The sequence below is a fragment of the Microcaecilia unicolor genome, chromosome 2 (genome assembly GCF_901765095.1).
Source record: "Microcaecilia unicolor chromosome 2, aMicUni1.1, whole genome shotgun sequence".
Lineage (NCBI taxonomy): Eukaryota > Metazoa > Chordata > Amphibia > Gymnophiona > Siphonopidae > Microcaecilia > Microcaecilia unicolor.
In genome coordinates, this window is record NC_044032.1 from 5,052,274 (window position 1) to 5,067,203 (window position 14,930).

Genomic DNA, 14,930 nt, shown 5'->3' on the forward strand with positions numbered 1-14,930 from the left:
CAAACACCTTACCCAGCTGATCCTAAACCTGATAGCTGCCATTTATTCCAACTCCCAGTGGAGGTGATGGAGGAAGAAACGTTATGGAAAGGGAGAAGTACAAAACATCCCTAATTATGAGTAAGTGAAGGTGGCAACAAGATATTTATTGAGCTCTGTGGTATTACACAGGAAACTGGGGAGTTTAAATATGCCATGTGATTTTCTGTGCAATAATAAACTGAATCTACCCATTCGTTGCCAGAGAATGTGGTAAAAGTGATTAGCTTGGCGGGGTTTAAAAGATCTGGATGGCTTCCTAAAGGAAAAGTCCATAGACCATTATTAAATTGATTTGGGGAAAATCCACTGCTTATTTCTGGGATTAGCAGCATAAAATGTGTTGAACTTTTTCGGGATCTTACCAGGTATTTGTGACCTGGATTGGCCACTGTTGGAAACAGGATGCTGGGCTTCATGGACCTTTGGTCCGTCCCAGTATGGCAGTACTTATGTACTTATGCTCGCTTCATCCAGAGACAAAAACAGGAAGACAGCCTCTACGAAAGTCCAAGCAAAACCAAAGGAGTAGAGGATGACACGACAACTTCCAGGTCAGGAATTAGAAGTCGAAGAAACTTTATTGTAGTACCAGAGATGTAGAGTTCTAACTTCTGGAAGTCGTTGTGATGCTTACTTCATCCTAGATAAAAAAAAAAGTGTGGTCATATTCCATCTTGAATGTAATGAATTTGTGACTCAGGGAGAAACCTGCAATAAAGTGGAGCTCTTCTCTCCTGTTCTTGCCACTTGGATGATTTTTTGACAAGACCTGCTGTAACCACGGAAGGCTGCAGACCAAACCAATCTTCCTGGCTTCCATGGTGGCCCTGGTACATGAGATGGCAGAGCTCTTATTAATAGCAAGAAGACACCTCCAGAAGTGAGCTGTAATTTCTAGTGGTCACTGTACAGTCACCTCACACTGGCACTTCAGAACAAGGATGTGGTGTTTGCTGAAGCCTCAGCTCTTGTGGTCTCCTGGGGGTTTATTTTTCAACTCGCCTATTTCCGCCCTTTCTGTATTAATTTTTCCATTATAAACAACAAGATAAAAGGGTTTTGAAACCATTTACTGGCAAGGTACCTAATTCAAGTATCATAAAGTGATTCAGTACATTGATGGCCAAATGCCTTTGTTAATCTGTTAATCATTTACCCAATACAATATAATTCAATTTAATTTGTATTAAATGTAGGCAATACTGATTTCCAGGTGTGCTAAACTGTGTTTTAGTGAATTAACCTATCTCTGCACATAGATTAAAGCATTGTTTTCTATGGACTCACTATTTATTCATTTTCTTAGATTCTACCTGCAAGTTTTTGAGGTGGTGCACATTCAGCTAAGGTAGGTATTTTTCTGTCCCTGGAGGGCTCATAATCTGAGTTTTTACCTAAGGCAGTGGAAGGTTAAGTGACTAGCCCAAAATTATAAGGATTTGACCTGGGCCGCCCTGCGTTCTCAGCTCACTGTTCGAACCACTAGGCTACTCCTCCACTCGGCCTAATTATATAAAGGAGTGGATCTCACACAATTTTGGCTGATATTCTAGATCCCTGAGGACTGCGTTTGACTAAGATCCCGGAGGGCTACGTAGGGCTACATTTTAATAAGATGTGGTAATACTTGTGTGTGTGTGTGTGTGTGCTTACTGCAGCTGAGAAGGGCTTACCATGGGTCACAAGGAGCTGCACTGAACTAACCACTAGGCTACTCCTCCACCCTCTTCTAGAGTGTGCTGTCAATCTCCTGTGCTCTGATGGATGAGTTTTGCACCCTCCCTGTTCCTTTGTGCCTTTCAAGTTTAAGGACTTTTGCAGCTCCACTTTCCTTCCCCCAGATACTCACTCCTCTCCTCCTCTCATATCCTCGCATTCTCTACAGTCTTATGTGCTTGGCAAGTCCTTTTTCTCCTAATCTCATTTCATAATCCCCTTGCAATCTCTCTGGATTAGGCAAGAAGGATTTTATTTTATTTTTTATTTTTGTTACATTTGTACCCCGTGCTTTCCCACTCATGGCAGGCTCAGTGCGGCTTAAATATTGTATACAGGTACTTATTTGTACCTGGGGCAATGGAGGGTTAAGTGACTTGCCCAGAGTCACAAGGAGCTGCCTGTGCCTGCAGTGGGAATCAGACCCAGTTCCCCAGGACCAAAGTCCACCACACTAACCACTAGGCCACGCCTCCTCTCCTCCTGCATCCAGGGGACCCACTTCCTATCTCTTAGGCATCTAGCATGTACTCACACTGCTTCTAGGCTCCAGTCCTTTCCCTGACTGAGATGTGCAGCTTTAATCTCCTTACTTGATCCTTCCTTGTGCCCCTGGGTTCAGCTGGTTTTTAGACTAATCATAGTTACATTTGGGAACAGGGCCCACTCCTGGCCTTTCCCTTCTCTATAGGTAGAAGTACATAAGTACATAAGTACATAAGTAGTGCCATACTGGGAAAGACCAAAGGTCCATCTAGCCCAGCATCCTGTCACCGACAGTGGCCAATCCAGGTCAAGGGCACCTGGCACGCTCCCCAAACGTAAAAACATTCCAGACAAGTTATACCTAAAAATGCGGAATTTTTCTAAGTCCATTTAATAGCGGTCTATGGACTTGTCCTTTAGGAATCTATCTAACCCCTTTTTAAACTCCGTCAAGCTAACCGCCCGTACCACGTTCTCCGGCAACGAATTCCAGAGTCTAATTACACGTTGGGTGAAGAAAAATTTTCTCCGATTCGTTTTAAATTTACCACACTGTAGCTTCAACTCATGCCCTCTAGTCCTAGTATTTTTGGATAGCGTGAACAGTCGCTTCACATCCACCCGATCCATTCCACTCATTATTTTATACACTTCTATCATATCTCCCCTCAGCCGTCTCTTCTCCAAGCTGAAAAGCCCTAGCCTTCTCAGCCTCTCTTCATAGGAAAGTCGTCCCATCCCCACTATCATTTTCGTCGCCCTTCGCTGTACCTTTTCCAATTCTACTATATCTTTTTTGAGATACGGAGACCAGTACTGAACACAATACTCCAGGTGCGGTCGCACCATGGAGCGATACAACGGCATTATAACATCCGCACACCTGGACTCCATACCCTTCCTAATAACACCCAACATTCTATTCGCTTTCCTAGCCGCAGCAGCACACTGAGCAGAAGGTTTCAGCGTATCATCGACGACAACACCCAGATCCCTTTCTTGATCCGTAACTCCTAACGTCCAAGACTAAGGTCCTGGTGGGTCCCAGTGTAGGAAACTGTTCTCCACATTTTCCTCTTTACTGGATCCTTTTGGGGAAGAAGACCAGGCTCCTCCCTTTGACTCCTGTCTTTATACTTTTGTAAACCCCCTAGTCGTGGAGCAGGTAAATTACAATGATTAAAGAAATAAATATATATGAATGTCACAGTTTCAAATAGGGTTCCCAAATAAACTCCACACAACCAAGGGATTTAACAAGAAAAGAAATATTAAAGGTTTTATTAAAGGGTAAAGTAAATAGAAACACTGGGATATGTTCCTTAAAGTTGGTACCAATTTTTAAAGTTTGATGGTATTAAATAAAACTAGTGCAAGGTGTTAAATGCTTTGTGATAAGTTACAATGGAAATAAAGGCAATCACATATTCAAAACTACAATTACAGTTACCAAGACCCCAACCCCACTTCTGCAATAACACAAAACATTCCAACCATGTACACAGCTCTAACTAGTGTACTCAGATCTGATAGATATATATTTTTCAGTTTGTGTGCACACAATAATGTTACCGGTATATCAAATCTTCGCTAGCATCGCTGCTCTCTGGCGTTGGGTACCTTGGTCTTCTCCATATCCACGTCTCCTCGGTTGGCGAGGTCAGCTCACCAGCTCAGGAACTCCAGGATACCTACTGCTCTGACTCAAAAAAACTCAAAAAAGGAAAACCCTGACTCCATGTGCTTGGTGTGTGTACTAACCTCAATCAGTATTTTCTTTGGCAAAGGACCTTGTGGACTAACTAGATTCAAATAAAAAGATAAGCAGGGGAAATTCCTATCTAACCCTCCCAAAACATGACTCCTTTTCTTTTGTTCTGCTATACAACCACCCTCTAATCACACTGATGGACTGCTAAACTGTATCTCCTAAAGGCAGGTACTCACAGGACTCGAGGCTTAGGCGGGGCAGCTTTTCCCCAGGGCAGGCTTCTGTCCGGATTCTCCTGAGGCAGACACTCACTGGCAGGTACTCAAAAAAAGTTCCTTTGGAGTCTGGGCACTCAGTGCAGGGGGGGGGGTGTCTCTCTGTCTCTCTCCTTGTGGGGCTTCTTCCCTCTCTGGATAAGCCTCTTCTTTACAGGACAGACAGTCACACAGCCGGCTCTCTCTCCTCTCTGGACAGGCAAGCACACACACACGGATGCACTGGGTGGACTTCCCTGGGATTCTATTCAGTTCTGCACTGCTCCCAACACGTCTCAGCTTCCCAGTGTGTCCCCTTCTCCTCCTCTTCTGTTCCTGTCTGCTTCAGTCCCCGGCCCCTTTTCGGGACTCACCAGTCTTCTCCTTCTTCATCAGCCTGCAGCTCACTCCTGCTAGGGTTTGATCTCCTTCTCCTCCAGCCTGCAGCATGCCTCCTCTGTCCCTGAGCTTGCACACTCCTGCCCGGATCTGATTTTTTTCCTCTCAGCCCATGCTTGCAGCCTCCATTCTTTTCCTGGGCTTGTCTTCCTTCCTTCTTCCCTGGCTGCCTCTGGACTGCAAAACTTTTTCTTTGTTCCACCCCTCCTGTCCCCTGGATTGGCTTGAAATTCGCACCAATCTATGGGTCAGACTGCCTCCTGCCACCTCATTGGTCCAAATCCGTGCCCTTTAGCAGATCCTGGCTCCTATTGGCTGCCTTCCACACTGTCCAACCTGTAGTTCCAAGCTTGCTCTGGGGCCTCAGACAGCAAATCAGAAGCTTTGTAACAGGTTTCCCTGCCCCTCTCCTACAGTCACAGACTCGTAAAATTTAAACGCACCTGAGTTCTTTGTTTTATAACAGTGCTGGAGCATTTTAAACACTTTAAACATTTTAACTAAAAGGTGCCAGTGCTGTTGCTGGGCTGCTCTGAGACCTCTGCACCTTCCTGTCCTCTGCAAGATGCCCCCCTCTCAGGGAAAAGGGGGGGCAAGGAAAATGCTTCTTTTTTTCAATATTTTCACTTCTGGGCAAGTCACTTAACCCTCCATTGCCCCTGGTACAAAATAAGTAGCTGAATATATGTAAACCACCTTGAATGTAGTTGCAAAAACCTCAGAAAGGCAGTATATCAAGTCCCATTTATTTTTGTTACATTTGTAACACTCATGGCAGGCTCAATGCGGTGGGCAATGGAGGGTTAAGTGACTTGCCCAGAGTCACAAGGAGCTGCCTGTGCTGGGAATTGAACTCAGTTCCCCAGGACCAAAGTCCACCACCTTAACCACTAGGCCACTCCTCCACTCTCCCTTTCCCCTTATTTCTAGGATAAGCAGCATAAAATCTATTTTACTGTTCTGGGATCTTGCCTGGTCCTTGTGACCTGGATTGGCCACTGTTGAAAACAGGATACTGGGCTTGATGGATTTTCTGTCTGTCCCTGTATGACAATGCTTATGTTCTTATATTCTAAGTATTACCTGGGGATATGGAGGGCCAAGTGACTTGCCTAGGGTCACATGGAGCTGCAGAGGGTATTGAACCTGGTTCCCCAGGATCTCAACCCACTGTCGACCATTAGGCAGCAGTGAGAAAAGAACCTGGTTTTCCAGGTCTGCAACCTGCTGCACTAACCCTTAGGCCACTCCTCCACTTTAAATCTGTCTTCTCTTTGTGATAGTCCATCTAATGTGGAGACCACTGGTTATTGCCCCAGATCCTGCTTTAAAATAGAATAGAAGAATTAAACCTTCACTGGCTGGCGTCACAGAAAACAAGCAAGCTGCAAGATTGGCAAGGATCCTTGTTGTAAGTACTGAGTTCTCAAGGAGCACACAGGGGTTTCCAGTCGATGTAAAAACTACCCCTTAGTCTCAAAGCAAGAATCTCTTTTGTGCTTTTCATGTATTCTGCACTTCATCTTCTGCATTCTAGATTACAGTTTGGGGAGGTTCTTGGGATCAGGGACCCTGCTAGATAGATATTGCTCTGTGGTCTAATTATATACGGCTTTTCTGTGGTACAGTTAAAGCAGTTTACATATTGCATTCAGGCACTTTCTCTGTCCCTAGTGGGCTCACAACCTAACTATTCATAAACCAGTAATACTGTGGAAAAGCAATGGGAATTTTAAAATAACTAGCGGTTCACATCAGACACATTTATTGTATGTAAGTCTAGTAGCGCTATAGAAATGTTTAATAGTAGTAGTAGTATGTAGCTAAATGTTATCATTTCTACATGGCTAGATCCACCTGCTGTGCTGTTTTCTCTTGTAACATTTGCATTCACCAACCCACAAGGGAACTTCCCCTTATTCACTCAGAACGTCAGATCTGTGACACAAGGGATGTGAAAGTGCTGTCCCTGACTGTAGTTTGACCGACATGGCAGAAGCTGTGACTTACGCTGAGCTGAGGTTTACCAAGCCCCCACCATGGAAAGCAAAGCCCTTCACCTCCAATACAGGTACCGTAAAATGCAGAGCCTGTCTCCGCAAGTCCTGTTCTTCCCCCCCCCCCCCCCCCCCTTCCCACTCCACACGTCCGCTCATTTATGAAAACCTACAGCTAACCTTTCTCCCTCCCTCACAGCTCCCTCTGAAGTCTTCTCAGAGGTGGACCAGGATGGGGAGATCATCTACGCCAACATCTCAAGAACTTCCCCAGAGATGCACAGAAAGCGAGAAGGTAAGTTAAACACTACTGTCTTTGATTAATCATGTAATTGAGATACTTCTAGGATGAATCTAGGATGTACTGGGTGCATGCAGTTATCTTCTTTGTAATTTGGAGTGTGGGTCCTCTCACTGGCTATTCTTCTTGCCTAACTAGACTCTTCTGCTTCTCTCTGATACAGATGACCCACAAAGCTCATCTGCATCCTAATTATAGATCCAGTGAGCCCCACGAATGGTAGTCTCTGAGTATGAGGTGAATCATAATTTATCAAGCTAGCATGCTACTTTCAATAGGCAGGAACCTCTAGAGCCAAGTGATTGTCATATGAGGTTGATGGGGGTGAGTGTGGGGGTGGGTGGGTGGGGTGGGAAGAAGTTATTTCATCCAGTGGCGTAGCCAGAAGGCAATTTTTGGTTGGGCCAACAGGTTGGATGGGTGGGCGCTAGAGTTTCCAACTTTTTTGAAAGAGAAAAAAAAACAGTCACCTAATGCACCCATGCTTTGTCCCTACCCAACCCCATGCTCCACCTCTACCCCACTCTCAATTAGTTCAATGAGGGTAGCAGTGCAGGCTTTAGGGAAGTACAAGAGACTGCACTCTCCTTCAGCCCCCATTGAGCCAGGGTCCTCCTACACACATATGGTATTGAAAGCCAAATACATTCCATATCCAGAGAACCTCCTGGCCTTCCACCAGCAATGGATGCGGAGCAGAGCAAGGACATTTCCTCATAAAACTCACCATACTAAGAAATTCTGGTAATCTCAATAATAGACATATTGTAAAGTAATTTAAAAAATCTATAAACAAAAAGTCACTCAGAATCTAGAGCAAATTTACTATGCCAGCACTAACTTCCAAAACAAGGATCCTACCTATGAAAAGGTAGTGCCCTAAATATTACAGTGGGGCCCTAAAATATTGATATATCTATCGAGAAAACTGAACAAGCCAAATTACTACAGAATGCTACATAGAAACTTCATGGCGACAGAATCCCTTGGGGTCACACACAGAGAACATAAATTCCACATACAGAATAAGAGACCACAAACTCTATAAATATAAATTAAACGGAAACCCCAAGAAGCCAGACTTTGCATGTAGTACAACACTAGAGAAACAAGAAAGAAAGGCATCTCCTCTTGTGCAAAATATAAAGACAGCACATGCCAAGGATGGGTTTTTTTTTGGGGGGGGGGGGGGGGGCGGAGTGCAACAAGGGCAATTGTGCTTGGCTCTTTAGCAGCTAGGGCTCTTCAGCTTGGAGAAAAGACGTCTGAGGGTAGCTATAACAGAGGTCTGTAAAATACTAAGTGGACAGGTAGATGTGAATGGCTTGTTTACTCTTTCCAAAAATATTAGGACTAGGGGGCATGGAATGAAGCTGCTAAGTAGTAAATGTAAAACAAACTGGAGAAAATATTTCTTTACTCAATGTGTAATTAAACTTTGGAATTCATTTTGCCAGAGAATGTGGTAAAAGCAGTTGGCTTAGCAGAGCTTAAAAAGGTTTGGATAATTTCCTAAAAGAAAAGTCCAGGGGGTCAAGTGATGCCAGCTTCCTGGTAAGATGCATATTCTTTGAGCTCCGCGGGGATCCTGCATCAGTAGGTGATGATCATACTTTTGGGGTGGGAAGGGGTTTTGGGGGTGGGAGGAAGGAGGCTGGGGAGTTGGTGTGAGTGTGTGCGGGTGGATGAATGATTGCTGGATGGGGGTTTCTTCTTGTATCAGGTTCACTGGGGAGGATAGCGGGTTGAGTGGGGAACTGGAGGCTTCCTTATGTTTCTAAAATGTGTACACATAATTGATGATTCTTTGTCTGGTGGGCCTAGCTGGGGGGGCCTGCTGGACATGCATTGTGTGGAAAACACATCTCTGCTGCATATGCCTTACCATAGTTAATTTGAAATTGGTCACCCCAACAGTGGCCAATCCAGGTCACAAGTACCTGGCAAGATCTCCAAACAGTACAATACATTTTATGCTGCTTATCCTAGAAATGTATTCGGACTACCAGCTAGTAGAAGGTGGTGATTTCAACATCACCGCAGATCCCTTACTGGACTGTAACCCACCCAAACCCAGAAAGAGAGAATATATTCGTCGGAGAATAAATTTCCTTATAGAACACCCCGGGGGGGTGTTGGATATGTGGCGTGTCCTTCACCCCCAGGAGAGGGATTACATATTTTATTTGAATCCTCATAAGATCTATGCTAGACTAGACTATTTTCTGTGTTGATGCTCTCTGGGGTTATAGATTTGAGGATTCTCAACCCAGAGCTCTCTGACCATTACCCGGTAGAGCTTACATTGGCCATAGCGTCGGATCCCAAAGTGAAGGTTTGGAAATTCCCCTTGTCCCTGTATCAAGACCCTGGGTTTCACACTTATTGAAGGGAAAAATGGGTAGATGATCAGTCAACCAATGATGGATGTTAGTTCAGTTACATATTGGTAGGCGTCTAAAGCAGTTATGAGAGGTCACATCATTGCCTACACTAAAGGCAAAAGGAAAACTAGGGAAGCCGAAATCCTCCGCTAATCCAGTGAACTTAGTGCTTCATGCCATACATATATGTCCCGCCTGGATGATGCCACCAAAAAGCAGCTTCAGGAAACAAGGGACAAATTAGACCTACTTCTTACTGAGCAGGCCACTCACGATATCTATTATTACCAATATCAACTTCACAAGTGGGGTGGAAAAGCAGGTAAGCTTCTTGCTAATCTCATACAACCCTGCAGGAAAAAGTGAGTCATTGTAGCCATTAGGGACAGTCAGGGACAAACCCATAAGGGGGAGGCGCAGATAGGAGAACAGCTCATTTTTATAGAACTCTCTATGAGAAAAGACCCTTTGCTGAGGAAGATTGACATCAATTTTTAGGCATAAAACAAAGGAAATTGGCCAAAGCTCCCAGACCCGATGGATATGGCCCCGAGTACTACTACTACTACAACTATTTGACATTTCTAGAGCGCTACCAGGGTTATGCAGCGCTGTACAAAAAACAAAGAAGGACAGTCCCTGCTCAAGGAGCTTACAATCTAAAGGACAAAAGGACAAGAGTGCAGTCAATCAAAAATTGGGACAGTCTAGATTTCTTGGGTAGGGGTACTCTCGTCCACGCTCTCATTACCTCTCGCCTTGACTACTGCAACCTACTCCTTACTGGCCTCCCACTTAGTCATCTATCCCCCTATTTAGCAGAACTCTGCTGCATATCTTATATTCCGCCTGAACCGATATACTCATATCACCCCTCTCCTCAGGTCACTTCACTGGCTTCCAATCAGATACTGTATACAGTTCAAACTTCTCCTTCTTACCTACAAATGCACTCAGTCTGCAGCCCCTCATTACCTCTCTACCCTCATTTACCCTTACGTTCCCGCCCGAAACCTCCGTTCACAGGACAAATCCCTCCTCTCAGTACCCTTCTCCACCACTGCCAACTCCAGGCTCCACTCATTCTGCCTCACCTCACCCTATGCTTGGAATAAACTTCCTGAGCCCTTACGCCAAGCCCCCTCCCTACCCATCTTCAAATCCTTGCTCAAAGCCCACCTCTTCAATGTTGCTTTCGGCACCTAACCTTTATACCTTTCAGGAAATCTAGACTGCCCCTATTTGACTGACTGTACATTTGTCCTTTAGATTGTAAGCTCCTTTGAGCAGGGACTGTCCTTCTATGTTAAATTGTACAGCGCTGCGTAACCCTAGTAGCGCTTTAGAAATGTCAAGTAGTAGTAGTACAATGGTTAGGTGCCGAAAGCGGATAGTTCCAGGACAGATTACCTGGGACTACGAGATTTTGTTGCTTGGTGCTCAGTGTGGGTTGATAGCACAAAACAGCTGTGTAACTATGGATAGGCCTGGGTGGGCACAGACCCACCCATTTGTGGCTCAGGCCCACCCAGAGGCAGTACCACACTGCTCTCTCCCCTCTTTTCCTCCGTGGCATCTGCACTTCTGTTTCTGAACCCCATCCTTCCCCAGTGTACCATAGAGGCATGTTCGGTGCCTGCAGCAATTCATTCTCGCTGCTTGTGCCAGCCCCGCAGGCGTCCATCTGCCAAGTCCCATCAGACAGTAAATAGGCAATGACATCATTGAGGGCAGGACACGGGCACGTGGCAGATGGAAGCCTGCAGGGCTGATGCAAACAGCGAGAATGAACCGCTGCAGGCGCCAAGGATGCCTGTATGGTACACCGGGGAAGGACGGGGTTCAGAGACAGAAACACAGATGCCAGGACACCGCGGAGAAGAGGAGGGGAGATGCGGGGTAGGTGAAAAAAAATCTGTATTTTAAAAAATATCTCCAGGAAGATTTTTTTTTTTTTGGGGTGGGGGGGGGGGGGGGGGAGGTGGAAGGGCCCATCCAAAATAAATCGGAACATGGACGTCCATCTCCCTGAGACGTCCAAATCAGTATAATCGAAACCCAATATTGGACGTCTCCAACTGAAGTCCGTCGCAAGGATGTCCAAATTTCAAGAGGGCGTATCGGAGGCATGGTGAAGGCAGGACTTGGGCGTTCCTAAGACTTGGACGTCTTTGACCCACAATGGAAAAAAACAGAGACATCCATGAGTAAAACTTGGACGTTTTCACCCAGACCTGTTTTTATTACGAATAAGGCAGAAAAAGGTGTCCGGAATGACCAGATGTCCACTGAAGGGAATCGGGGATGACCTCCCCTTACTCCCCCAGTGGTCACTAACCCCCTCCCACCCTCAAAAAACATTATTAAAAATATTACCTGCCAGCCTCAGATGTCATACTCGGGTCCATGACAGCGCATGCAGGTCCCTGGAGCAGTTTTAGTGGGTGCAGTGCATTTCAGACGGGTGGACCCAGGCCCATACTCCCCCTACCTGTTACATTTGTGGAGGAAACAGCGAGCCCTTCAAAACCCACCAGAAACCCTCTGTACCCACATCTAGGTGCCCCCCATCACCTGTAAGGGCTATGGTAGTGGTGTACGGTTGGGGGTAGTGGGTTTTGGGGGGATTTGGGGGGCTCAGCACACAAGGTAAGAGAGCTATGTACCTTGGAGCATTTTATGAAATCCACTGCAGTGCCCCATATGGGGGTCCGATTGCTGTCCTGGCATGTCAGGGCAGTGACGATCCTAGGTCGGCTGCCACCGGGGCGGATCGCCGATGCGCACAACCCCCCCCCCCCTCCCCCCCGGTTGCATTCTTGGCTGCTGAGAGCAGCTGCATGGCTCTCAGCTCCGCTGGCTCCCTGCTCCCTCTGCCCCGGAACATGAAGTAACCTGTTCCGGGGCAGAGGGAGCAGGGAACCAGCAGAACCGAGAGGCGTGGCTGCTCTCTGTACCCCTCCAGCGGCGTGCACCCGGGCCGCCCTTGGTACGCCGTTGTGTCAGGGGGACCAGTGCACTATAAATGCTGGTTCCTCCCACGTCCGAATGGCTTGCATTTGGACGTTTTTGACTTGGATGTCTTTGGTTTGGAAAATCACCAAAAGTCAAAGATGTCCAAATCCAAGGACGTCCTCGGTATTTTCAAAACGAAAGATGGACGTCCATCTTTTTTTCAAAAATGACCTTTTCCCCTCCTCCGAATTTGGACGTTTTACAAAGACGTCCAAATTCCAACTTAGGCGTTTCTTTCGAAAATGCCCATCTTTGACACTTCTGAGCTCTCTGATGCTGACTGTTTCCATCCAGGAAGAGGGTGCGGGAAGGGGGGGATGGGTTTATGCTTCTGTTGAGATTGCCAGTATGTATGTTGTGAGATTTAGAGTGATGGGTGGTAAGACTGGGTGAGCACCAGTGAGAATGGGCAGGGTCGTCCTTTTCTAAACAAAATAAAATAGGGAAAGAATGAACGTGGAACACGTTAACTTTGAAGTTGTTAGTTCTTCAGTTTCTGTCGTACTTAGAGTGTTTCTGCCTGTTATGGCATATTTTCTCTAACTGTGTACTATTTTCGGTCATTGCTGTATGTTACAAGAGGTCCTAGGACTACATCTATTTTATTCTGATGTCATCTCCTTTTGAAGATTTTTTTTCAAGTTTATTGTGGATATAATAGTCTCACGTATCTTTACTGATATGTTAATGCCATGTTACAAACTGAGCCTTTATCAGTCTTCCAAGTAGAAGATTACAGTGAAAATTGTAGTAGAAAAGGCCTCTGTAGACAGATATGTGTGAATCAGACGGAAGGTGAGGTGCTTGTTTCTGCCATTCAGTTGGCGCTATCTGACTCTGAGACCCGTGGTGTGTAAAAGGAGGTTCTGATACCCTGTGGTCAGACTCTGTGAACATGAAGGTGTGGAAGTAAAGGACCAGTGTGTGCCTCCTGGTCTGAACATATAACTCGGCCCACATTCTCATCATGCTGACCAAGAACATGCAATACTAAATGTTTATTATCAACATTCTTCCACTATTCATGATGTATTGTAAGCCACTTTGAGCCTGCAAAGAGGTGGGATAAGGTGGGATACAAATGCAACAAATAAATAAATAAATAAAATTAGGGGATGAAAGTAGTTTTGTGACTTCTTAAGTAAACGAGAAATATCTAATATAATAAAACGCACCCTCAACGTTCTGAGGACAACGTTCTGAAGCCATGAAGCCATCTGACGTCACTCCCAGGCTGAAGGGTTCGTGGATTCGTGGTGTGAAGCCTTCAAGCCAGCCAGCCGTCTCTGCCCCGCCCTCGCGTCAAACGTCATGACGTCGAGGGCGGAAAAAAACCCCAAACAAATCCGGCAGCGAAGCGTCAGGGAAGGAGGCGGCGCTCCCGACGTCTAGCCTTCCCTTCACTGTGTTCCGCCTTCTTCTGATGTCAAGGATGACGTCAAAAGAAGGCGGAACACAGCGAAGGGAAAGCTAGACATCGGGAGCGCCGCCTCCTTCCCTGACGCTTCGCTGCCGGAACCGCCACGGAGGTAAATTTAAAAAGAAGAAAAAAACCAAAAAGGGATGCATGGATGCGACAGCATGGATGCGAAGGGGGGGGGCATGGATGCGAAGGGGGGGGAGAAGAGGGCGGGCCAGGCTGGGACATGGGAGAGAGAGGAGCATGGATGCGAGGGGGGGTCATGGAAGGGAGAGAGGGGACTTGCTGGAAAAGGATGCATGGAGGCGGCAGGGGACAGAGGAGCATGGATGGGCATGGATTGGGAGGGCAGGGCTCAGGGAGAGAGGGGAATTGCTGGATAGGGATGAATGGAGGGGACAGATGGGCATGGATGGATATGGATTGCAGGGCAGGGCTCAGGGAGAGAGGGGAATTGCTGGATAGGGCTGAATGGAGGGGGCAGGTGACAGAGGAGCATGGATTGGGAGGGCAGGGCTCAGGGAGAGAGGGGAATTGCTGGAAAGGGATGAATGGAGGGGGCAGGGGACAGAGGAGCATGGATGGGCATGGATTGGGAGGGCAGGACTCAGGGAGTAGCGCTCTCGAAATGTTAAGTAGTAGTAGTAGTAGAGAGGGAAATTGCTGGATAGGGATGAATAGAGGGGACAGATGGGCATGGATGGATATGGATTGCAGGGCAGGCCTCAGGGAGAGAGGGGAATTGCTGGATAGGGATGAATGGAGGGGCCAGATGACAGAGGAGCATGGATGGGCATGGATTGGAAGGGCAGGACTCAGGGAGAGGGCAATTGCTGGATAGGGATGAATGGAGGGGACAGATGGGCATGGATGGATATGGATTGCAGGGCAGGCCTCAGGGAGAGAGGGGAATTGCTGGATAGGGATGAATGGAGGGGCCAGATGACAGAGGAGCATGGATGGGCATGGATTGGAAGGGCAGGACTCAGGGAGAGGGCAATTGCTGGATAGGGATGAATGGAGGGGACAGATGGGCATGGATGGATATGGATTGCAGGGCAGGGCTCAGGCAGAGAGGGGAATTGCTGGATAGGGATGAATGGAGGGGCAGGTGACAGAGGAACATGGATGGGCATGGATTGGGAGGGCAGGGCTCAGGGAGAGAGGGGAATTGCTGGAAAGGGATGAATGGAGGGGGCAGGGGA

General features: G+C 46.8%; 1 protein-coding gene across 2 annotated transcripts in view; it reads left to right on the forward strand.

Moving 5' to 3' along the window:
- The first annotated feature begins 38 nt into the window (after positions 1 to 38).
- LOC115461794 (CD209 antigen-like) overlaps positions 39 to 14,930 on the forward strand; it is a 77,127-nt gene continuing 62,235 nt past the window's right edge. For both annotated transcript variants that reach the window (XM_030191837.1, XM_030191838.1), the window contains exons 1-5: positions 39 to 120; positions 1,349 to 1,390; positions 5,892 to 6,019; positions 6,537 to 6,679; positions 6,805 to 6,900. In XM_030191837.1, coding sequence (XP_030047697.1) covers positions 6,598 to 6,679; positions 6,805 to 6,900 — 178 coding nt within the window. In that variant the 5' untranslated portion in view covers positions 39 to 120; positions 1,349 to 1,390; positions 5,892 to 6,019; positions 6,537 to 6,597. The remainder of the gene's footprint in view (positions 121 to 1,348; positions 1,391 to 5,891; positions 6,020 to 6,536; positions 6,680 to 6,804; positions 6,901 to 14,930) is intronic.